General features: G+C 36.7%; 1 protein-coding gene across 1 annotated transcript in view; it reads right to left on the reverse strand.

The window, feature by feature from the left end:
- BIRC6 (baculoviral IAP repeat containing 6) overlaps positions 1 to 23,865 on the reverse strand; it is a 265,256-nt gene that overhangs the window by 61,095 nt on the left and 180,296 nt on the right. The window contains 4 exon segments of the mRNA XM_017870639.1: positions 8,475 to 8,643; positions 9,919 to 10,083; positions 12,368 to 12,585; positions 14,643 to 14,943. Coding sequence (XP_017726128.1) covers positions 8,475 to 8,643; positions 9,919 to 10,083; positions 12,368 to 12,585; positions 14,643 to 14,943 — 853 coding nt within the window.

A 23,865-nucleotide genomic window follows, 5' to 3' on the forward strand; every position in this document is an offset into this window, starting at 1 on the left:
ACAAAATAAAATTACCATTGTTAACATTTTAATATATTCCCTAAGTAAACTGGAGTAACTCTTCTTTTCTTTTTGTTTTTTGAGATGGAATCTTGCTCTGTCACTCAGATTGGGGTGCAGTGGCTCGATCTCGGCTCACTGCAAACTCTGCCTCCTGGGTTCAAGCAATTCTTGTGCCTCAACCTCCCAAGTAGCTGGGACTACAGGTGCCCATCCACCACACCCAGCTAATTTTTGTATTTTTAGTTTCGCCATGTTGTCCAGGCTGGGCTCGAACTCCTAACCTCAGGTGATCCATCTGCCTCAGCCTCCCAAAGAGCTGGGATTACAGGCTTGAGCTACTGCATCTGGTCTGTAGGACTTTTTTTAAGCATTTCATGATTTACCATAAAAACATCTAGTTTGCATAATAATTATATAGTGTAAATACAACTGGCATAAACAAATCTGGAAACAAACACAACTCATACTTAACTGGGATGTTTGATAGAAGAAATGGAGAGTTACGGCTAATCTGGCAGGTAGTTATGTGGAAATCTGATTAAGAAAGTACATACTAGGCCGGGCGCGGTGGCTCAAGCCTGTAATCCCAGCACTTTGGGAGGCCGAGACGGGTGGATCACGAGGTCAGGAGATCGAGACCATCCTGGCTAACACCGTGAAACCCCGTCTCTACTAAAAAATACAAAAAACTAGCCGGGCGAGGTGGCAGGCGCCTATAGTCCCAGCTACTCGGGAGGCTGAGGCAGGAGAATGGCGTAAACCTGGGAGGCAGAGCTTGCAGTGAGCTGAGATCCGGCCACTGCACTCCAGCCTGGGCAATAGAGCGAGACTCCGTCTCAAAAAAAAAAAAAAAAGAAAGTACATACTTTCTTAATAGCTGTACTATAATGTGAAAGGTGACAATATAAGGATTAGGTATGTGAGCAGCTCATAGGAGAAAGGACTACTCTGGGTAATCAAGAATGGTATCCCTAAAGTGTGTGAGAAGTGAACATACTTTATCCTTACAAATCTGTACAAATCAAAGCAATTCAAAACTCATCTAAATTTTAAGCAACCTGTCCTCCCCTTATAAAACTTACCAGTCATAATTATTTAACACATAGAGTGATATGTTCTATACGAAAGTTATTTCCACATTGGATGACCTTGACAAAAATGAAAACTCTAAATAAAAGGAATTAACATCTGTTGATAAGCACTTACATTATAGATACTTAGTGGCCATCAACATATTTTGTGAGTGACCACATATAGAAGTAAATACATTAAACATGGGCAAGTGTTTTAAATTTTATTTGTATTGCTCAGCTAATTCTCACAAAACTAGAGTCATAATAAAATACTATTAAAGTAAAGTTTGGGCTAAAATAAAGTGTCAGATTACTCTACCTTTTTTTTTTTTTTTTTTTTTTTTTTTGAGATAGGGTCTCACTCTGACACTCAGGCTGAAGTGTAGTGGTGTGATCATGGCTCACTGCAGCCTCGCCCTCCTGGGATCCCACCTCCCGAGTAGCTGGGACTATAGGCGAGTGCTGACTGATTGTTTTTTATAGAGACAGGGTCTAAGTTGCCCAGGCTGGTGATCCTCAAACTTCAGCCTCCCAAAGTGCTGGAATTGCAGGTGTGAGCCACCACTCCTGGCCTGCTACTCTACTTAGTAGAATAATCTGATAGATTATTTTATTATTTATTTTTTTGAGATGGAGTCTCGCTCTGTCGCCCAGGCTAGAGTGCAGTGGCTCACTGCAACCTCGGCCTCCAGAGTTCAAGCAATTCTCCTGCCTCAGCCTCCTGAATAGCTGGGATTACAGGCACGTGCCACCACACCCAGCTATTTTTGTATTTTTAGTAGAGACAGGGTTTCACCATGTTGGTCAGGCTGGTCTCAATCTCCCAACCTCACGATCCGCCCACACTGGCCTCCCAAAGTGCCAGGATTACAGGCATAAGCCACTTCACCCAGCCTATTTTACTTTTTAATAGAGATGAAGTCTCACTATGTTGCCGAGGCTGATCTCAAACTCCTGAGCACAAGCAATCCTCTCATCTTGGCCTCCCAAAGTGGTGGGATTACAGGCATGAACCACCACCACAGCATCCAGACTCTTTATTAAAACAGTACAAAGAAACGGCATAATTTGACAGTTTCAAATGAACTATTACCATGAAAGCTAAAAATAAGGATATACAGTTAAGTATCATGTTATGACAGCTCAGTAATTTTTAATTATTTGTTTCTCAGGCAGTGTATATCAACAAAATAAAGTATTTAAAAATTACATATTTTCTATTGGTATCAAATCTTCTCTTTTCCTGTAAGAGCACTAATACAATATCTATGTCCTTTTTAATCTGGAGAGCCCTGAGACCCAGCAAGATGGCTAGGTTTCCAACTGCAAATTCACTTTGAAGTAACTACTAAGTAATTTGAATTTAATAAATATGGTCATATTTAAATTAACACATCTGGGCCGGGCGCGGTGGCTCAAGCCTGTAATCCCAGCACTTTGGGAGGCCGAGACGGGCAGATCACGAGGTCAGGAGATCGAGACCATCCTGGCTAACACGGTGAAACCCCGTCTCTACTAAAACTACAAAAAACTAGCTGGGCGAGGTGGCGGCGCCTGTAGTCCCAGCTACCCGGGAGGCTGAGGCAGGAGAATGGCGTGAACCCGGGAGGCGGAGCTTGCAGTGAGCTGAGATTCAGCCACAGCACTCCAGCCTGGGTGACAGAGCGAGACTCCGTCTCAAAATAAATAAATAAATAAACAAACAAACAAACAAACACATTTGTCATAACAACAAAATTAACCTTATTCTCAAACAGTATACTCATGAAATTAAATACCGACTCTTAAAGAAACATATCCCAAGGTAATATAAAATAACAAAAACAGCTTTAAACACACAAAATACTCTGTGAGAAAAATCAGATGGTATATCAAAACGCAGTAATGGGTTTTGACACATTATAGCTTGTCATAAAACTGTCAAACCAATATTAGGGAAATTAAAAATTTTAATCCTATCATTTAACTAAGATAACCAACCAAATCAGTATTTTATAATTTTCCCAATGAAGTCCTGTGCCTGCTCTCTCATGTCTACCTTACTCTAACATATCAGTTACTCATTTTTCTTTCTCATAATGATGACAAAATCCATTTATACCTTGCTTTTAAACTTGAAAATAAGTGAGTTTTATAATCACCATGTTACCGCTAACCAGTTAAACTCGAACTGAATACACTTCTCTATATTTCATTTGTTCTTTCCTAATCTGTAAATTATCAGATTAACCAGGATAACAGCAATTTCCCTTTATACTCTGAAAGAATATTCATCCCCATATAATAAGACCAGTATTAAAATGGTAAAGATTTGATTTCAATAAGAATTTGTAGCATACCTCACTAAGTTAATGGCAAATAATTTAATGTGTGCTGAGTTTTAATATGCTGTTTTCTTAAAAAAGGAACATATTTTCTAAAACAGAAGGCTAGGGTCTCTAAAGTAACATTCTGCCTGTTAACATTAACATTTGAATGTTACCAAATACTTCTAAAAATGAAACAGGAACTCCATCTAGTGGCCAGTGGGGTAACTCCATACTATACAGCGGCTGGAGAAAAAAAGATTCTGGCATACAAAATGCAACTTCCAGAATACCATTTGTTATGAAAAGTGGAAGTGAAAATGTTGAGAAAGAAATTAAAATGAGCAAGTAATTAATGTATTTTCCTATCTAGAACACTAACATATGTCTTTATTTTAATAAGCAATAAGAAACAAAGTATTAAAGCATCAAACTTACTATTTTGAGTAACTGGAACCATGATGTTAACCTTTGATAAATCTGATTAATTTAGCCTAAATATGAAGATTTATGTTTCTGCTGTAATGCCACCAAACACTTTTTTAAAAGTCTCCATTCATTTACAGGCCGGGCGGTCACTCATGCCTGTCTGTAATCCCAGCACTTTGGGAGGCCGAGGGGTGTGGATCGTTTGAGGTCAGGAGTTCGAGATTGGCCTGGACAACATGGTGAAACCCTTCTCTACTAAAAACACACAAAAAATCAGCAAGGCGGGTGGCAGGCGCCTGTAGTCCCAGCTACTCGGGTGGCTGAGGCATGAGAATTGCTCGAACCTGGGAGGCAGAGGTTGTTGTGAGCCAAGATCATATCACTGCACTCCAGCCTGGGCGACAGAATGAGACTCCATCTCAAAAATAAAATAAAAAGTCTCCATTCATTTACATATCTAAATTTTCCTCTCCACCCATTTTAAGACCTACAAAAAGATGTCAAAATAGTAGGAAAACTACCATTAAGTCATAAAATTTTAAGCTAGAAACAGTGAATTCAAAAAGACGAAATATCAGGAATTTATCTTTTTTTGTTTTTGAGACAGTTTCACTCTTGTCGCCCAGGCTGGAGTGCGATGCGGCCATCTCGGCTCACTGCAACCTCCGCCTCCTGGGTTCAAGCAATTATCCTGCCTCAGCCTCCCACGCAGCGGGGTTACAGGCATGTGCCACCACACCTAGCTAATTTTGAATTTTTTTATTTTTTATTTATTTATTTTTTTAGTAGAGATGGGGTTTCTCCATGTTAGTCAGGCTGGTCTCGAACTCCCAAACTCAGGTGATCCGTCCGCCTCGGCCTCCCAAAGTGCTGGGATTACAAGCATGAGCCACCGTGCCTGGCCAGGAGTTTATCTTAAGAATACTAAATGTATAAAGCTCTGGATACTCTGGAACGCCGGGCGGCGGTGGCTCAAGCCCTGTAATCCTTCATGCACGTTGGAGGTCCGAGACGGTCGGATCACGAGGTCAAGAGATCGAGACCATCCTGGCTTTAACACGTGAAACCCCGTCTCTACAAAGGAATACAAAAAACTTACCGGGCGATGGTGGCGGGCGCCTGCAAGTCCAGCTACTCGTGGAGGCCTAAGGCGAGAGAAGGTGTACAACCCCCGGAGGGAAGGAGCTTGCAGTGAGCCTGAGATCCCGGCCCACTGCACAAAAAATAAATCCAGCCCTGGGAGGACAGAGCAAGACTCCATCTCAAAAACAAAACAAAACAAAACAAAACAAAACAAAAAGCTCTGGATACATAAATGTTCCCAAAAGCATCTAATAATTTTAAATTTTACAAATTAAAATAACAATCTAAAAGTAAATTAGGTTAAATAATGGCACAGCCATTATTATGCAAGTAAAAAGTTCTTAGGCAACTATTTAATGGCTAAATATACTTAATGATTAAATCACTAAATATAATCAGTGCCTGCCTCTGGAGAATAGGATCTGTGTCTCAGTTGTAGAATTGTGACAAGTTAGTAATGGAAAAAAGGTTGTCCTTTCCCCTAAGGAGCTTGTATGCTTCCTCTATTCTGGTAATGATTTTACAACTAACAACATTCTCTTTTCACCTTTGATGCAAAGATGTTCAGAACTAAAACTGAAGATCAATTTGATGTGCAATTATTGTTGATCCTTATGGCCAGCTTAGTATTATCATTTAATATGTTCAGGCCAGTTTTTAAACTTCTATTGAAATAAAACAGACTTAGCTAACCAGCTACATAGTAAACTCACTAATATGAGAACTTGAAGGTTTTATTAAAATGAGGAGCAGACTCTGGTATTCATCTCAATCTTTAATAGTCATTAAACATAAAAGTTTGAAGATTACAAAGTATCTAACGTATACCTGTAGCCAGAAAATAAGGGCAAAAAGGATGTGGGACAGAAACCACAACTGACATTTAAAATCAATGACAGACCAATCTCTGCACTGAAAGTAGGGCATAAACTAGTGTGTTCCCTATATTTTCTTGTCTTGCCCACCAATCATTTAAAAACATGTTATAGAACGAAAATGGACATTATTTTCTGAAGTTCTCAGAAAAGATTATTACATTAGGCCTGTGTTTTTGCATACCATCTGATAGCAACATAAGCAAGTCATCTCTTGAATACAATTATCTCAGGTAAAATTATGAGGACTACTCTCACACTCACAGACCAATCTGTAGAATATTCTATAAAATAAATTGTTATATTCTATAAAAATATCAGTATTATGAAAGATAAAGATAGACTAGGAACTCTTCCAGATTACAGGAGAAGAAAAGGACATGACAACTAAATGAAGTAAAAGATTGTGGAGTGGATCCTGTCACATACCTCAACTCCCACATTGCCAAAAATAATACTACATACACAAATGAAAAAACTGGAAAATAAACTTTAGACTAATTTTCCAAAATAGAAATTTTACTAAGTCTAAGGAAGACTCTGGCTAGATAATTTGTTCAGATTTTTAAATGCCACTTAAGGCAGGGTGTGTTGGCTCACATCTGTATATCTAGCACTTTTGGAGGCCAAGGTGGGCAGATCACATGGGCCAGGATTTGAGACCAGCCTGGCTAACATGGTGAAACTCCATCTCTACCAAAAATACAAAAATTAGTCGGGCATGCTGCTGCATGTCTGTAATCCCACCTACTCAGGATGCTGAGGCAGGAGAATTGCTTGAGCCTGAGAAGTAGAGGTTGCAGCAAGCCAAGATCGTGCCACTGCATTCCAGCCTGGGTGACAGAGGGAAACCCTGTCTCAAATAAATAAATAACAGCCACTTAAAAAATTAATTATTACTATTCTAACCAAAACTGATAACTATATATTTTTACATTTATATTTACTTATATAATTATGTATTTACTTACATACTTATTTTTACTTATATAATATTAAGCTGTGTTTTCCTGAAAACAATCCATATTTAATATCATTTAGGAGGCATGCTACCATTTAATCTACCGAATACAAGTTACATCATTTTATCTTAATACAAGGTATTATCTCAAAATAAGTATTTGTTACCACATCCAAATATATCAATTAGAATTAACCACTGGACAAGGTACCAGATTCAAGAACATCTAAAGCCTGATGAAAGAAATTTATTTTTTCCAGGAAAATAATGAATCACAAAAGAAAGGTCAAACTTTGATCTGTCACATTCAATTTCTAAAATAGTTCTAAGATATAATATCTGAGTCTCTGCAATTCCATACATTTACAAAAATCAGTTTGTTAACATACACGCCTTCCCAGGAAGTGCACTTACATGAGTAGCAATTACTGTAAATATTACGTAAATAATCCTGGATTTCCTTTTTGACAATGAATCATAAAGGTAAAAGCTCAGTGTTATAAGAGAGTCAATTTCACACTAAAACAGAAATTTAAAATTTTTGGTAGGTCAGGTCTTCAAAGTATAAGGATTAAGAAAATAATACTTCAATAATAGAGACGTGAGATAAAGAGAAACCCATCTCACCCTATTCAATTATTCTATATAATCTAAAATTAAAATTATAGTCTCAAAACATTTTAATCAAAAAATATACTACGCATTTGACATCTACTTTTTTAAAAAGACCAATCTGATGTACCAATCAGGTCAATCTAAACAAACAAAAAAATCAGTCTAATACTTTCATGAAGGAGTCTGAGACAGACTGAGAAATGGCACATTTTTAAAGGACAACAATCCTTCTGATACTGGGGAGTATGGGCAATAATCCCTTCAAATACTAACACTTTTACCAAACATCCAATTGTGTCACTTAGCTGCTACCAACCACAAAATAGACTATCAAGATTCACTCCCATTGTTTTCCTCATCTATTCTTCCTTAATAAATTAATGAAATACATACATGTTTATTTTCATGAGTAAGAATGTAAATAAAGACAGAGATAAGAATATGAGAACAAAGTTGAAATAATAAATAATAAAGGTTTTGGCTGAAAGAAGTAGCTGTTAACTGCTTGTTTCTCTTGGAAATATCTATACATTTCTGAACATGTAACCTTCTATTCTTAGGAAAAGAATATATTTCTTAGATGATAATTCCGTAACCAAAGAAATAATAAACTATATTATTCAATCAATAATCAGTTGTATACTGGCAAAATAAGTAGCTACAGTACTTTTATTATTGAATTTTAAGAAATAAATCATCTTCTTATGAAGTACCTATGGACTTGAGTGATTTATGTATCTGCTTTTCTTCAAAAATAACTGTTGTCAGCAATAGTGTTTGACAAAAATATTTAAAATCCACAGAAGTTTGATTATATTCAGATCAGAATGATGTCATGAAGTTGTTAGACTTTGTCCTATTATTTTCAGTTACAGATAATTAAAAGGAAAAAGTGTACTTTCACCTTTCACAGATAAAGACAAAGGAATAATGAAACTTTTATTCTGTGTTCTAGGGTAAGTGATGACACAGTATCAAATTAAGGGCACCAAAAAACAACCAAATATTACCAGAATACTTTTTAGGAAATAAATCCATCAAGTATTTCAATTGAAGCTTACTATTAGACAACGATAAAATAAGCAAACAAAATTATTCATCCACAAAGACATTTACAGGGATTATTTACCTGAATCATTTCGTAGATAAGATGACATGGCTGGGATGAGGCAGGACTGACTGAGAAGCTCGAGAAGTACAGAAGGAAGGGCATTACTGTTCTGCCCTCTAGTCTCATGAGATGACTGAGCTTCTCCATTTACCGCACTACTCACAGGATTTATGTAACTGGCAAGAACCTAAAAATTGTTGAAATTAATTTGGATTTCAGTTTCACATACTTCAAAAATTTTTATGGTAGGTTAGAAATTCAATCTGAATACTAACAGTACATATTTTCTACTTAAACAGTACCTTATACGATGTTTTAAAATTACTATTTGTTTAAATTTTCAAAAGGGAAGGATCTGTTTTGTCTGAGAGTGTTGCTTACAAAGGATGGTACATTACATAGGACTAGACATATACAAACAATACAACTGCGGATATAAAAACATAGCAGCAACTCTGTATTATTTACATATTTTATTGAATAGACGCAATTCACAGTTTGAGGGTAACAAAATCTTAGAACTTTATACTACAAGGAGCATTTTAGAGTTGCAGAAGACACATTCAACGTGTTAACCAACTTCAATTAGCTGATGCAGGAAGCAAAGCTAATCTTTTCATTAAGTATTTCCCCTATACATTTCTGTGGTATAAAGACTTTCTATTCTTGTTCAACTTGCCTGAATCTAGAAAAGTTATTTATCTATTTATTTTTTTGAGACGGAGTTTCGCTCTTGTCGCCCAGGCTGGAGTGGAATGGCGCAATCTTGGCTCACTGCAACCTCTGCCTCCTGGGTTTAAGTGATTCTCCTGCCTCAGCCTCCTGAGTAGCTGGGATTACAGGTGTGTGCCACCAAGCCTAGCTAATTTTTGTATTATTAGTAGAGACAGGGTTTCACCATGTCTCAAACTCCTGACCTCAGGTGACCCACCCACGTTGGCCTCTCAAAGTGCTGGGATTACAGGCGTAAGCCACCACGCCCGGCCGAAAAGTTATCTTTAAAAATGTAAGCAACCATGAATCTGGGAGGTGGAGGTTGCAGTGAGCCGAAATCACGCCACTGCACTCCAGGCTGGGCCATAGAGTGACCTCTGTTTCAAAAAAAAAAAGAAAAAAAGTAAGCAACCAAAATGCATATAAAAAAGTAACAGTTAAAAAAAAAAAAAGCCCACATACAACACATTAAACAAGAAAATGCCTGTAGGAAGATGCATCTTCCAGCTACTAGATAATTTCATCCCTGCCACTTTCCTCTCAGAGAAGAAGCTAGTTGAGAGGGAAGAAATACAGAGTTACAAGTAAGCAAGAACAATCTTTATCCAGTAGTATCTTAGAATGCACTGGGAAGAAGAACCACAAGTGGGCACACACACAGCTGAGGATAGTTGGATTAGTTATCAATATTTTAAAATAATACAAAAAAACACATTATTATGAACAATATCAAATTTACAAAATATACCTGCAGAAGGCAGGTAACATGTTCCTCTTCCAGCCTTTGTTTAGTTAAGGCTTGTTCCACATCCCACCCAGAAGCTGTAGAGCCTGTTCCAAAGCCAGTTCCTTTGGCCCAATATAACTGTTGTTCTTCTGTTGATGTAGGGTTATGAGAGCTTGACACCTGTGGCTTAAAATAACAAAAAATGAAAATCTATTACAATTTGTTTTTGCTTATCTTCAAAAATATTTATCACTGGGAAAGTAAAATGATGCAGCTACTATGGAAAACAGTTTGGTGGTTACTCAAAAAAACTGAACACATGCCGGGCGCGGTGGCTCAAGCCTGTAATCCCAGCACTTTGGGAGGCTGAGACAGGCGGATCACGAGGTCAGGAGATCGAGACCATCCTGGCTAATATGGTGAAACCCCGTCTCTACTAAAAAATACAAAAAACTAGCCGGGCGACGAGGCGGGCGCCTGTAGTCCCAGCTACTCGGGAGGCTGAGACAGGAGAATGGCGTGAACCCAGGAGGCGGAGCTTGCAGTGAGCTGAGAGCCGGCCACTGCACTCCAGCCTGGGCGGCAGAGCAAGACTCTGTCTCAAAAAAAAAAAAAAAAAAAAAAAAACTGAACACAGATTTTCTGTATGGCCCAGAAATTCCACTTCTAGTACTAAAACAGATTAAAAACTGGTACTGAAATAGACACATGTTTACAGTAGCACCATTTAAACTAAAAGATTATTAGAAAATAGCCCAGATACCAATCAACAGATGAATGGATCAACAAACAGGATATTTATTCAGCCATAAGAAGAAATGAAATACTGATATATGCTACATGAATAAACCTAGAAAACATTACACTGAAAGAAGACAGATGCAAGGAACAATACATTACATGATTCAATTTATATGCAATATCCAGAATAGGTAAATGCATGGAGACAGAATGCAGATTGCTAATTGCCAGGGGCTGGGGGAAGGGGTAAATGGAGAGAAAGTGCTTATATTTAAGAATAAATAAATAAATATTTTAAAATATTTATCAAGAAAAGAAGGGATAAACCACCCTAGAACCTAAAAGTCAATGACTCAAAATTGAATTGAGATATGAGCAGATCTTTTTAGGATATAGTAAAAGGGTATCTCAACTATTCCTAACCCTTTGCATGTTTATATACATTTTATAAATGGCTTGTAAACTTCCTCCAAAATGAACCTGGAATTGTATCAAACTTAAGGATTGATCTGGGAAGAAATAGTATCATTGCACTACCATATCTAACCCATCAAAGATATACATGAGCACAGACAGATTCCCCTGCCTCAGCCTCCCAAGTTGCTGGGAATATAGGTGTGAGCCACCGGGCCCGGCTAATTTTTGTAATTTTAATAGAGATAGAGTTTCACTATGCTGGCCAGAGTGGTGTTGAAATCCCGACCTTAAGTGATCTGTCTGCCTCCACCTCCCAAAGTGCTGGGATTACAGACATGAGCTACCATGCCTGGCCAAAAAATTCATAAAGAGGTATTATACATATTTTTCAGATTTATTCATAGATATTTTCTATTTTGGGTGCTATTCTAAAATATATCTTTATAAAGTTCATTTTATGTGTCTGTTGCTAGTATGTAAACATTAACTAATTTTTATATACTGACCCTATGTTGTATCATTAATAAACTCACTTATGCCACTAACTATTTTGGTGTTTTCTTTTCTTCTTTTTTCTTTTTTTTTTTTTTTTTGGAGACAAAGTTTCGCTCTTGTCGCCCAGTCTGGAGTGCAATGGCACAATCTCGGCTCACTGCAACCTCCGCTTCCTGGGTTCAAGTGATTCTCCCATATCCGCCTCCCGAGTAGCTGGGATTACAGGCGCCCGCCACCACATCCAGTGAATTTTTGCATTTTTAGTAGAGACGGGGTTTCACCATGTTGGCCAGGCTGGTCTCGAACTCCTGACCTCAGGTGATCCACCTGCCTCGGCCTCCCAAAGTGCTGGGATTACAGGCGTAAGCCACAGCGCCCAGCCTATTCTGGTATTTTCTACAATACAATTAAATCATATTGAAATAATGAGGAATTTTTCTCTTTCTTTCTTGAATTTCCTGTCTTACTGCACTGGCTAGATCCCCACCCACAACCCCATTCTATAGTATTATTCTTAAAAGTTCAAAAGGAAAGCAAGAAGGATCACAGTATAAATTCAGCGTGTCTTGGCAAATGTGAAAGCTTATTAAGCACTTAAATCCTTTCTGTTTTTCAAGTAGATAGGTTTCTTTTTGGTTTACTGAAGGAGACTAAAAGAGAAACCAATTAATTTATAATGTCTGTTTTAAATATCCTCTTAGATGTGAAAATGGAACACCCAAGTCTCTGAAAGATTACTTCAGAAAAAAACTTTACTCTGTACTCCCTAATTAAAACTAGTTTTTTTAATAACTGAAATAATTAAAAGTGAACCTACCTCAGTTTGATTCACGCTAGAGTTTGGAACTCGTGGGGCATGGTGGCTCAAAGCAGAGAGACAGACAAGAATGAGGTGTAAGGCTCCAATTTCCAACGCCATCCGCCTTAGAAGTACACCATCATCAGTTGTCAAAGGTGTAGTGCTAAACAAGCTACGAAGGACGTGGAAAGGAAGGGTTGGAAGCACATTGGCTGATGGAGATTGAAGAATATGACCTAGATTGAAAAAAGAAGAGGACTTCAAGATTAAAAACAGTTAAAAGCATAATAAGAGGCTACATACAGGATCATAAATTAATAATGACACTGTAATACAAAATAATATCACTAAACTATTTGAAAAACCAAATACTACAAATAGAACAGTAATATCTTAAAATTTAATCACGAATAAGTGTCAGGAAAAACTCTGTCAGACACAGTACACATAAACCTCAAAAAAAATGGAAACGTACAATAACAGCTATAGATTATGTCAAAATTATTACAAATAGAATTTAAACTAAAACCTGAACAATAGAAAAGAAGCATTAGTAGTATCTTACAACAGTAAGAAAGTAACTGCTTTCCTTAGGAGTAGCTTTAACCATGAACAGATAATGAACAAGTAAAATTATTTTTTTCCCCAATAGTGTTCTACTGTGTTCTAGCCAGGAAGGGGTATTAAATGCAAAGAAAGCAATGCTACGTGGATGGTACACGAAACAATTATTACAGAAAGAGATATCATAACTATGCTTTTAATAAAATTCATTGTATATGCATTAAAATAGTGTGAAATTATAGAAAGGCATTTTTTTTTCCTCTTCTGCTTAGGGTTACACCTACTTTAACACTGTAGTAACAGAGTGTTGAAATATCATGGTTCTTATTACACATTCTATGTTTGTATCAAAATATCATATGTTTAACATAAATATGTACAACTATTATGTATGAATAGAAAATGGTTCTTACCCCTCTACCTACTTAAAAAAAAAAATCAGATCAAGCAATTAGAAATTCCTGACCTACTAAAATAAATACAGTTGATACCTGAGTAACAAAGGTTTAAACTACACGGGTCCACTTATATGCCAACATTTATGAGGGATTTTTATTGTTAGGAAAATACAAAGGAAAAAGTATTTACTTTGAATATTTGATAGCTTCAGAGTTTCGAGATCTACAAATAAATTCATATAGTTTTATTAGATTAAATATACTTTGTAGTACAGGACTTAACAGTTTATTCTTTCTAAATGGCATGTGAAAGAAATCAACCAAATCAAAACCTTGTGATGTTAAAATAACATAAAGAAGTATTAATTGTCTAGTAAATATTAGGAGAATAAACAGTAAGTGAAAATGTACAGGTCACCCAAATGAAAATCTACTTGTGAGGCTATCCTGTAATTCTTCAGTTTTTCTTTCTATTAAATAACAATGCCAACGTAGTTCCCCACTCATCACAGCTTTCTCTTATTATCTATATTATCATGAATACATATTATGGCATTATTTTCCTGATTCTGTTCTCTTTAATCTAAGTATTCCTACCAGATTCATTTTCTAAAAAAACTATATTCAACACATCACTGATCTTAACACATTTTAATCAACCTTTATTGCTATTCAAAATAAAATCTAAAGTTCTTAAGCAGGTTTTTTCCATGATCTGTTACCAATATTAGCTTTTAAAATGTTCACAATGCTGCCTTTTGTACAAATTTTCATCAGCTAACTTATCCCCTCTCATAGATTTTAACCTGGAAACACTGCTCATTCCATTTATTTTCTTTCTGAGATAACTCATCGCAACCTAAAACTAACCTGTCCTTCAAGGCCCCACTAAAAACTACCACCCCACTTCATTCACACTGCTGTGTAGTAAATAAATAATCTCACACGTGTGTTTCTCCATAATACTGCACTCAAGAGTGCTCAAGGGATTTTATAACTTCCTAAGTCTACATGTTTATATACATCCCATGTTACTATTACTGGAGAACATTAGCTACTTGGGGGTAGCTCTAAATAACTGCTTCATGTTTAAATCTCTCCAGTGATGCCCAACAGTTTTGTCAGCACAAGGAAAATAATTTTTGAATGAATACAGAGATGAAAATGAAGATTCTTTACGATTTATTATAACCACTTACAACACCACCTACAACAAATCATCTAACAGCTTAACTATGAAGGAAATAAATGATGAACAACAGGCAATGATCTGGATAACTTTACACAATCTATTCACATATGTGTTGATAAATTTAATACTAAACACTTACTTCCTTCTCCATCATCTGTTACTCCCAATACCAATCGAAGAAGGCACTGGGCATGTTTTCTCTCTTTCAGTAGCACTTCGGCATAGCCCGGAAGACGAAGAAATAATCCAAAAGCAGCCAAAGAATGGGCAGGTATGGGGGACATGGTCTGTACTGCTGACTTGATAGGTGGAGGTTCAGCCGCGATAGTTTCTGGTGCTTCATAAACTAACTCCCCTGACTGTTCAATGGTCACCCATTCAAACTGATCGCTATCCTTTGGCTTTTCCTGAGTGGTGGATGTTACAACTGGAGCACTCACCTAAAGAAAAAGAAAAGTGTTTGCTTGGCTGTTCACATTTTCAACATCAGATTCAAAGTGAAGACTTAACTTTAAATGATCTCTTTAAAATACAGGACTATAAGGATTAATAAAACTACTTGCTTTAAAAAACAAGCTTCCGGCTGGGCACAGTGGCTCACGCCTGTAATCCTAGCACTTTGGGAGGCTGACGCAGGTGGATCACTTGAAGTCAGGAATTTGAGACTAGCCTGGCCAACACGGTGAAACCCCATCTCTACTAAAAATACAGAAATTAGCCAGGTGTGGTGGTGCGCGCCTGTAGTCCCAGATACTCAGGAGGCTGAGGCAGGAGAAACACCTGAACCCAGTAGGTGGAAGGTGCAGTGAGCCAAGATAACACCACTGCACTCCAGCCTAGGTGACAAAATGATCTCAAAAAAATAAATAAAAATAAAAACAAGCTACCAAACATCAAGACGCACATGACATCCAAAGTATGGCAGCGTCTGCCAAGTGTAGCTATATTAGTTATTATTTCCACCTCTATAATTAGTTAAGTATCTGTATGCAGATTCTTGAGACTATTTAAATACCTTATTTCTCGCCAAACTTTTGAACAGTTAGTCTTAGCATTTTTATAATTGTTCCTAAAACAATTATTACTACTGTGGTTATCAAAAGGAGACTTTCTGTCATTCTTTCTACATTTATTAGTTCGCATCAAGCTATAAGGAAAAACATTCCCTTCTTGTCCATTAATTTCTATCAGTATGGACTCTAACTTTATTATATAGGTATATTGTTACTATCATTATGAATTCTGATGTTTGAGGGGAATAAGAATTGGTCTCTGAGACCCCATTAAAGCAGGATCCTGCTTGCTATTAACTTATCCCCCATCGTTCTTTAAGCATTTCCTTGCTTTCTAACACAACAAAACATTCTAGGCTCATGTTCTATATACCCTTCCTCAATACTAGAATTTCTCCAAGGAGCCCTGATTTCTTTTAGTGGAAAATTTTTTAAATGACAATATGGAAGATATATATGCATACATCACTAGGGGGAGTCTGCCTCTGGGTCCTATCAGCAAACATACCTAGAAAACACATGTATGTACATATGTGTAAATATATATATAGGCATAATTTCTAGCATGTATTCTTGAAAACTGTCAAGACCATCAAGGCCATGAAAGATAAATAAAGATAGTAGAATTGTTACAGATTGAAGACTACAAGACAACAAAATGCAACAGATGATCCTGAACTACTAGTACCCTCAAACCATGCAACAGAAAACTGATTTTTCTTTGGCCCTAAAGAACATTAGAAGGACAACCGGCAAAAGCTGAACAAGATTTGCAGTCCATTGTAGAGTCAATGCGAACTTCTGATTTGTATAATTGTACTGTGGTTATCTAAGAGAAGTTTCCTGCACTTAGGAGTAAAGAAGCATCGTGTCTATAATTTAATCTTAATAATTCAAAGACAAACTCCAATTCTGAGCATGGCTGCCCTACAAACTTTTCATTTCATTTAGAAATATTCTATTTATCTTGCTTGGCCATGAATAACGCACTTCACTAAATACTAATTTGAAGTTCTACATGCAAACTTGTAATTAAATGAACAGTGAGCTAATCACAGAGTTATCTCACTATTCACTTAAAACATGAGGATCATTCCTAAGCTTCCTGTATGACTTCAGTAGTAGATCGATAGGTAACTCTGTGGGGTGATTTTTAAATGAACGGTGAGGTAACTCTGTGATTAGTTCACTATTTCTTCCTTCTTCTACATATATATGTAAAAGTCTTAAGCTGATCTACAGCTTAGATCAGTCTTAAGTGGATCTACAGCTACACTACATGCATCTGTACACTGAATAAAACAGCTGCAATTTTGATGCCAGCCTATTTTGACTACTGAAGCTTAGGCCAGAATGACAATATGAAATAGCCTAATTGTAAGAACATGGGAATTTGGGCACTTTTCACTTCTAAACCATTTTGAAACCCTTTACAGGTAACTTTTTTTAAAGTACCTCTATATTTATTATTTTATGCTGCACAAAAGATAGTTTCATATAAAAGTGCCTATATGATAATAGAACATTGTTATAGAAGCAGAACTTTACCTCAAGTGTTTACCTTGTGTTTTCTTAAAAGACTATTTCTCAAATGATGCCACAAAACAAACCAAATACAATGAAAGCAAAAAGACAGCAAAACTAAACAACTCTTGATTTACAGTATTCAAATTCCTCAACAAGTGAAAGACCCTCAACTTCATGAATATCAGAAGAGCAAATCAAAACCACTATCATGTATCATTTCCCATCTCCCATTACACAGATAAAAATTTTTAAGTCTTAGATACATATACAATTCTTCACAACAACTTTTTTCATTATAGCTAACAACTGGAAACAATAAAAATGCTAGTCAACATTAAGACTAATACACACAATAAGGTATAGTTAAATATACAGCAAGTATATTACAGCTACACAAATGAGACAACCACAGGTTTAGGCATCAACAAAGATTAATTTCAGAATACAGGTTCAGCAAAAGCAGCATAAAGTAGAATATAAACTGATTTTTATACAAATGTCAAAAGTATAACTATTCAAACAGAACTGCTTTAGGGTATTAAGATGGATTTAATTTTTTAAACCATATATTATATTCACTTGTATTATGTCACATTTTGAAAGTCAAAACTGAAAAGTACATAAAAGCATGCTTTTGCTCGATTAACAACAAAGAAATTTTATTTCTGATATACTAGGATAAAACAGCTCAATTTCCCAAAGGAAAGAGTCTAATAAGGACGTGTTCACTTTGAATAATGTCTAAAACACAAATAAATTATTTTAAATTCAATAAACAAGATATGATTTATATCACAGGCTTTTAGGAATTACGATATTCCAACCATGTGATGTCTTTAATTCTGATACTCATTATATGTCACAGCAAACTGAGAAGACATGATACTTTCTAAAGCAGTCAAATGCTCCAATTTAAGAACAAAAAATGAGTTTTAGTTTAAATTGGAGAAACGTAGGATTAACGTGATTTCAAAATCATAGTCATGGTACTTACAAATGAAAACAGACTAAAAATTCAGTATATTTGATTATAATTCTGTATGAGTGTATACACACAAACGTACACATGTACTTCTTACGTTGATTCTGGTTGTATTTGTCAAGGAATTTATCCATTATATCTAAATTATCAAATATGCTGGCATAAAGTTGGTTATAATAGTACCTTATTTTATTCTATAGAAATTACAACAGTGTGCTTGCCATCATTTGTGGATGTCCAATTTGTGTGGTTTCCCTTTTTCTTGAAAAATTTTCATAGTTCATCAATTTTACTAAAAGTCTCAAAAGACAAAATATATGGTTTTCTTATTTCTCTTTTTTTGTTTCATATTTAACTGATTCTGGCTCTTACTATAATAATTCCTTGCTTCTGATTTTTGGTTAACTGTATTCCTGTTTTCCTAGTTTCCTGAGGTGGGAGTGTACATCACTGATAAATCTCTTAATTATAAGCATTAGCTATATCCCATGTCATGCTGGCATTATCATTTTGAAATATATTGTAGTATGTATTGTGATTTCCTCTTTCATCCATGTGTTATTTAAAACTATACTGCTTAAGTTACAAATATGTGAGGTTTTCTAGATCTTACTGCTAATGATTTCCAATTTAATTCTGATGTGGTTACAGAACATACTGGGTTTGATTTTAATGTTTTTAAAATGTACTGAGACTTTTATACAGGCCAGCATACTGTCTATCTTTCTTTGGAAAGAAGTACATCCTGTAGTTGGTAAATCCTGTGTTCCATAAACGTTGGTTAGGTCCATCTAGAAGTTTTGGTCGTTTCTCCCAAAATCTCCTACATCCTCACTTTGTTTCATTTACTGAGAGATAAATGTTATAATCTATTACTGAAATGTAGATTTATCTAGTTCCTCCTTCAGTTCTATAAATTTCTGATTCATGTACTTTGAAGCTATTAAATACAAATTTAGGATTGTTATGACTTATTTTGAATTAATATTTTCATATTTAATGATCCTCTTTATTTCTTATATGCTGGTCCATAATTTAACTTTGTCATATATTAAAAAATAGGGATAGCAGCTTTCTTCTTTCAAGCACATCTCTTTAGACAGCATATACTTGGGCTTTGTTTTTTTCTCTATTCTGACAAATGTTTGCTTTTCAAATGGGGTATTTAATACACTTACATTCATTTATTCATTCATTTAACTACAGAGATGGAGTCTCACTCTGTCACCCAGGCTGGAGTGCAGTGACACGATCTCAGCTCACTGCTACCTCTGCCTCCCAGGTTCAGGCAATTCTCCTGCCTCAGCCTCTCAAGTAGCTGTGATTACAGAGGTACACCACCACTGCCGGCTAATTATCCTATTTTTTAGTAGAGACGGGGTTTCACCATGTTGGCCAGGCTGGTCTTGAACTCCTGAGCTCAGGTGATATGCCTGCCTTGGCCTCCCAAAGTGCTGGGATTACTGGCGTGAGCCACCATGCCCTGCCATACACTGTACATTGTTGATGAGATGTTGTATCAACTCTTGATTTTAAAATCTTCCTTGCAGTGTGTTTAGTTTTGTTTAGCAGATAGGGAAATTATTGGTATATCACCCTGAACTTACAGGCTTTTGTAATTTATTAGAAGGTCTATTTTGATTTTTCCCTCATTTCTCAAGTGAATCTTCATTAGGATGTAGCCTTTACTCTCAATGTATGGGCCATTTGGAATTCCAATGGAAAAGCCAAGATTTTTATCTCTGAGCAGGACTAAAACTGCAAATTGTATCTCCTCTCTGTGATAGACAGCAGCTGAAATCTCTGCCCAGCTTTTTCAGCATTCTAGTTCATGCTTGCTCTCAAAATGCCTGTGTTTAATAATTCTGGAGCAAGCTAGAGATGTGCAGAATTTGGAGCTGCTCAGCTTTGGCTTCCTCCTTTCTGAATTCTTATTTTCCAGCCAGTATGGAAGAATCAAACTCTAGCCAATACGACTGTGGCTTAAGTCTGAGTTCTACCTGTCTCACCCAACAAAGACTGAGGAATATCCCCGAGAAAAGCTGTATAGACACTAATATCACTGAATGTGATTCTATTAATTCTGTGTTTAAATCCTCTTAAATTCTGTCTTTAAATTTCTGCCTGTTTCTAGCTGCTCTTTAAAGCCTTTAAGTAACTTTTAAAATATATTTTGTCTAGAGTTTTTAACTATAGAGACAACAGAGTTAATCCCATACTTGTTATTCTGCCATCACTGATTTTTGAGAGGCGATGGGCAAGATCGGTGAAGAATTGTAGAAAATGTTCTCCAATGGGTATAAAATTCTAGGATGACAGATTGTTTTGCTTTATCTTGTTGCTTGCTGTCTTCTAGCATTTTAAAGCTGTAATTCCCTGGCTCATATGGTTTCTGTTGAAAGGCCAGTTGTTAGTGTTATTGCTGCTGTTTTGAAAATATAGGTCACTTCCTTTATGGCTGGCTTTAATATTCTCTCATTGTCTTAGAAATTTTCTTTTTTATTTTTGGGGCGATGAGGTCTTGTTATGTTACCCAGGTGGTCTGGAACCCATGGGCTCAAGTAATCCTCCCACTTCAGTCTCCTGCGTAGCTGGGATTTCAGGGATGCACCGCAGTGGCCAGCTGTCTTTGTTTTTAATCACTTTTACCATGACAGTTTCAGGCATGCATATCCTACATGAAGTTAACAGTTTCTTACATGTTGAATTGAGATTTAAGTTTTACATCTATTTGGAAAATTTTTCTTCTTCTCAATATTGTTTCTGTCCATGTTTCAACTCACTCTTTTTCTGGGTCTATAAATTCAGGTACGTTAGAATTTTTCACTTCAATCCATACAGCTCTTATGTTCTTTTCATTCCTTACACTTTCTATGCTTCAGTTTGAACCTTTTTTTTTTTTTTTTGAGACAAGAGTCTTGTTCTGTCACCTAGGCTGGGGTGCAGTGGCGCAATCTCGGCTCACTGCAGCCTCTGCCACCCAGGTTCAAGCGATTCTCCTGCCTCAGCCTCCCGAGTAACTGGGATTACCAGCGCCCACCACCACATCCAGCTAATTTTTGTATTTTTAGTAGAGACAGGGTTTCATCATGTTGGCCAGGCTGATCTCAAACTCTTGACCTCAGGTGATCTGCCTGCCTCGGCCTCCCAAAGTGCTGGGATTACAAGCGTTGGCCGCTGCACCAAGCTGAATGATTTCTTTTGATACATCTTCCAGTTCACTACTGTTATTATCTGCAGTGTCTCTTTTTTGTTTTTTGTTCTGTTTTGAGATGGAGTTTCATTCTTGTCGCCCAGGCTGGAGTGCAATGGCGCCACCTCGGCTCACTGCAACCCCCACCTCCTGGGTTCAAGCAATTCTCTTGCCTCGGCCTCTTGAATAGCTGGGATTACAGGCACCTACTACCACATCGGGCTAATTTTTGTATTTTTAGTAGAGACGGCATGTTGACCAGGCTGATTTCAAACTCCTGACCTCGGGTGACTCTCCTGCCTTGGCCTCCCAAAGTGCTGGGATTACAGGCGTGATTACAGGATAACAGGCTGGGGTTACACCATGCCTGGCCAGTGTCTCTTATTAAACACACCTAACAGTATCCCTAATTTGATATATTAGAAATTCTCAACCCATCCCATATAGCTAGTATTATCCTGACACCAAAACCAGACAAGGGCATTACAATTATAGACCAAACTCTGTATTAGTTTTCTACTGCTGCTATAACACATTGCCACAAACTCAGTGGCTCAAAACAGCACAAATTTATCATTTTAAAATTCCAGAGGTCAGAAATCCAAAATAGGTCTTATGGGACTAAAATCTAAGGCTGCATTCCTTCTAGAGGCTCTTGGGGAATAATAGTTCCTCACCTTTTCCAGCTTCCAGAGACTACTCATGTTCCATGGCTGTTGGGTGCTTCCATCATCACATCATATTCTCTATTCCTGGCTTCTGCTTAGACGGCTGAGGAAATCCACGAGTTATATGCCTAATCTCTTCAAAGAGCCCTCTATGTGACTGAATACTCTGACTTTTGAGGTTTCTAAGGCACTAGCAAAAAGTTGTCCAGCCTCTCCCTAGGCTTATACTTTGAAGCATGCTTTTCTGATAGTGAATCTCTAAATTTTAGCACCTTCTGTCATCTGGATAGGTAATTTCACAAATTGACACGCACTAATTGCTTGTATTTCAACAGTTCTTCTCTCAATTTCTATCTTTCCTCTCACATTTCACTATAAGCAGCAAGAAAAAAACAAGTTGTACCTTCACCACTTTGTGTGGAAATCTCAGCTAAATATCCAAGTTCATTACATCAAGTGCTGCTTTCTACATTTAGGACACAATGAGCTAATATTTCCACTACTATATGACAAAGATCCCTTTTCCTTCAGGTTCTGGTAACGTGTTCCTCATTTCCTTCTAAACCTCCTTGTCAGCACTTTTTTAAACACCGTATGTATACCAAGTCTGTTTATGACAATTCAGATATTCTCTAAGACATTATAGGTTTTATCCACTATGATCCTTACTTTCATCTAGGCCCTCACTGGCAGAAGCTTTATCATCCACATTTTATCTAATAATCTGTTCAAGGTAATCTAGTTTTTTTTTAAATCATGCTACTCAAAAGTATTCCATACTCTGCCAAGTACCCAATTCAAAAGTCACTTTCACATCCTTAGGTATGTATTACCAGGACCCCATTTCCAGTTACTAATCAATATAGTGAACCACACTGAATACTAAATTAGAAAAAATCATTTATGTTGAACAATAATAATGCTGAAAATGTTGGGGTCTTTTCTGCTTCAAACTTTTGAGTAATTATGTCATTGTCTAGTAAGAAATAAAATTTTACTTATTCTGTGTCAATCACCTTTTAACATAGTTATATCACCTTATAATAAAATATCTTTTGAATAGTAGGTAAGCAATAACATAAATAAGTATTATTGGGGGTTGCATTTTGTCCTCCCAAGATATGTTCAAGTCCTAACCCCTAGTACCTATGAAGGTTACCTTATTTGGAAATAGGGCCTTTGCAGATGTAATCAAGTTAAGATGAGGAAATAATGGTTTGGAGGACCCTACATTAAATGACTGGTGTCCTTATAAGGAGAGAGAAATATAGGGACACACAGGAAAGATGCCCATATGACGATGTAGGCAGAAATTAAAGTGATACAGCTACAAACCAATGAACAGCAAGAACTACTGGCAACCAATAGAAGCCAGGAAGAAGCAAGGAAGGAGTCTTCCCTATAGCCCAAATTCAGAGGGAGCATAGCCCTGCTGACATCTTGATTTCAGACTTACAGCCTCCTCAACTGTTGAGAATAAATTGCAGTTGTTTTAAGCCAGGCAGTTTGTGGTATTTTGGTATAGCAGCTCAGGAAACTAGAATAGAGTCTAGAGCTACTATACCAAAATAAACACACACACACACACACACACACCCGACATGAAATCAAACAGAATAATTCCCCTACTTCATTCGACAAACATAAAGTTTTGTTTTTACAACTCTCCATGCACCAAACTTCCTACTGATTGATACAAGAGCATGGAAAGCAAAGACATTGACAGCATCGTAAATGAACACGGGAATAGGTTATGTTTTTAAATCACCAAAAATGGAAATGGCACCTGAAACAGGAAAAAAAGGTAAACAAAAAGATATATATTGGTAGCAGTATACACTCCTATTTTACTCTCCTATTTCCAATAATATCTCTGATAAATATCACACTTAAAGCAGTATAGAAAAGAGAATGCTAGTGTTACAACCATGAAATCAAGATAAATGCTATAGTGTAGTAAGTTTGGCAAATGTGCTTAA

This window comes from Rhinopithecus bieti, unplaced genomic scaffold (assembly GCF_001698545.2).
Source record: "Rhinopithecus bieti isolate Rb0 unplaced genomic scaffold, ASM169854v2 scaffold_5341, whole genome shotgun sequence".
Lineage (NCBI taxonomy): Eukaryota > Metazoa > Chordata > Mammalia > Primates > Cercopithecidae > Rhinopithecus > Rhinopithecus bieti.